At 65.6% G+C, this 1,525-nt stretch overlaps 1 protein-coding gene across 1 annotated transcript in view; it reads left to right on the forward strand.

Annotated features, from left to right (window-relative positions):
* The first annotated feature begins 1,011 nt into the window (after window positions 1-1,011).
* Window positions 1,012-1,525, forward strand: part of UBE3C (ubiquitin protein ligase E3C) — a 118,998-nt gene continuing 118,484 nt past the window's right edge. The window contains exon 1 of the mRNA XM_025859133.2: window positions 1,012-1,490. Coding sequence (XP_025714918.1) covers window positions 1,425-1,490 — 66 coding nt within the window. The 5' untranslated portion in view covers window positions 1,012-1,424. The remainder of the gene's footprint in view (window positions 1,491-1,525) is intronic.

A 1,525-nucleotide genomic window follows, 5' to 3' on the forward strand; every position in this document is an offset into this window, starting at 1 on the left:
GAACTAGACTTGGTGTTCTGGGCAATTGGGCTTCTCTGTTCCTCACCCCTGGTCTAGACCTTCAAAGGGTTTATTTGAGGCCAAATCTGAGAACTCTGAGCAGACTCACTTAGTGAGGGCACATACTGGATATCACCCATATTTTTAATCCTTGCTCATCTGACAGGTTAAAGAAAAGCCTGATGTTCTATTTACAAAAACCTGGAAAATCTCAGGGTTGGTGAAAGTTGAATATCTTTGTTGAATCAAGGATTTCTTGACATCTCAGAGTAGCTGTTTATGTTAACCCCTGAGGAGTGAGTACTCTCCCGGTGGCTTTCAAAGTTTTTTGATCCCGGTTTACACTAAAACACGCTCTATGCTGTGACCTCGTTCATACCGTGCGCGCGCAGGGCAGAATTTTTCAAACCGAGACTGAAAGTCCATCTCTCAGACCGTGTTGTGAGCCGTACTCAGAGCCTTGTTAACTAGCGTCAAAGAAAGACCCGGGCACTCCGCACAGTAATGGTAAATGTGAGCAGGTACAGTCGGGGCTGCAGTCGCGCGTGTAGCACAGGTAGCCGTGTGTGTGTGTGTGTGTGTGTGCGCGTGACACGTACGTGCTATGTGCACAGATGTATAAACTCGGTCACGCGTGGAACGCACGCATCCTTTACAGGGCCCGTCCCTTCGGCCTCACATCAGCCCAGCTGGGCACCGCACGGAGGGCTGCCAGCCCCGCTTCCCCGGGAAGCGCACATGCGCGTCCAGCTCCCGGGCGCAGGTGCCGGCGCTCCCCCCTCCGTCCCCCTCCCCCCGCTCTCCCCTCCCCCCCCCCCGCGCCCCCGCCGCGGAGCCGGGGCACCGCGGGGCCTTCCCACGCTCCAGCACGCCGGCGACGGGCACGCGCACGCTGCCGGGCTCCGGGGAGCGCCACGGCGTCGATGGCGGGCGCGCGCGCGCCGGCGGCCCGCGGGGCGCAGGGCCGAGGCGTCGGCGTCGGGCGCGCGCGCGCCGGCGGGACCGCGCACGCCGACCCCGGCCAGCGGCCATCTTTCCTCCCGGCGGCTGCTCCCGGAGCGAGTGCGGGGTCCGCGGCCCTGCCAGCGCCCTCGGCCTCGGCCGGAGCAGTGGGGAGGCGTGGATGAGGGGGGAGGTGAGGAGGAGCCGCCCCCCAGCGTCGCCGCCTCCCCCGACCGAGGGCAGGCCGGGCGGGCAGAGCCCCCAGGGCGGGCTCGGGCTCGGGCTCCAGCCCGGGGTCGCTCCCCGGCGCGGCGTAGTCCCACCCGCGGGAGACCCCTCCCCTCGGCAGACCCCTCCCCGCGGGCGGCCCCTCCCCGCGGGCGACCCCTCCCCGCGGGACGCCCCTCCCCGCGGGGGCCCGCCCCGCCCGCCCCGCTGCTCTCAGGGTCGGGGGCTCCTCCCAGATGGGATAAGCCGTAAAGATGTTTAGTTTTGAAGGGGATTTCAAAACGAGGCCCAAGGTGTCCCTCGGAGGCGCCAGTAGGAAGGTAAGAGCGGCCTGTGTGTGTGCGGCGTGCGCCGG

This window comes from Callorhinus ursinus, unplaced genomic scaffold (genome assembly GCF_003265705.2).
Source record: "Callorhinus ursinus isolate GAN/ISIS: 27379988/994484 unplaced genomic scaffold, GSC_fseal_2.0 scaffold99, whole genome shotgun sequence".
Classification (NCBI taxonomy): domain Eukaryota; kingdom Metazoa; phylum Chordata; class Mammalia; order Carnivora; family Otariidae; genus Callorhinus; species Callorhinus ursinus.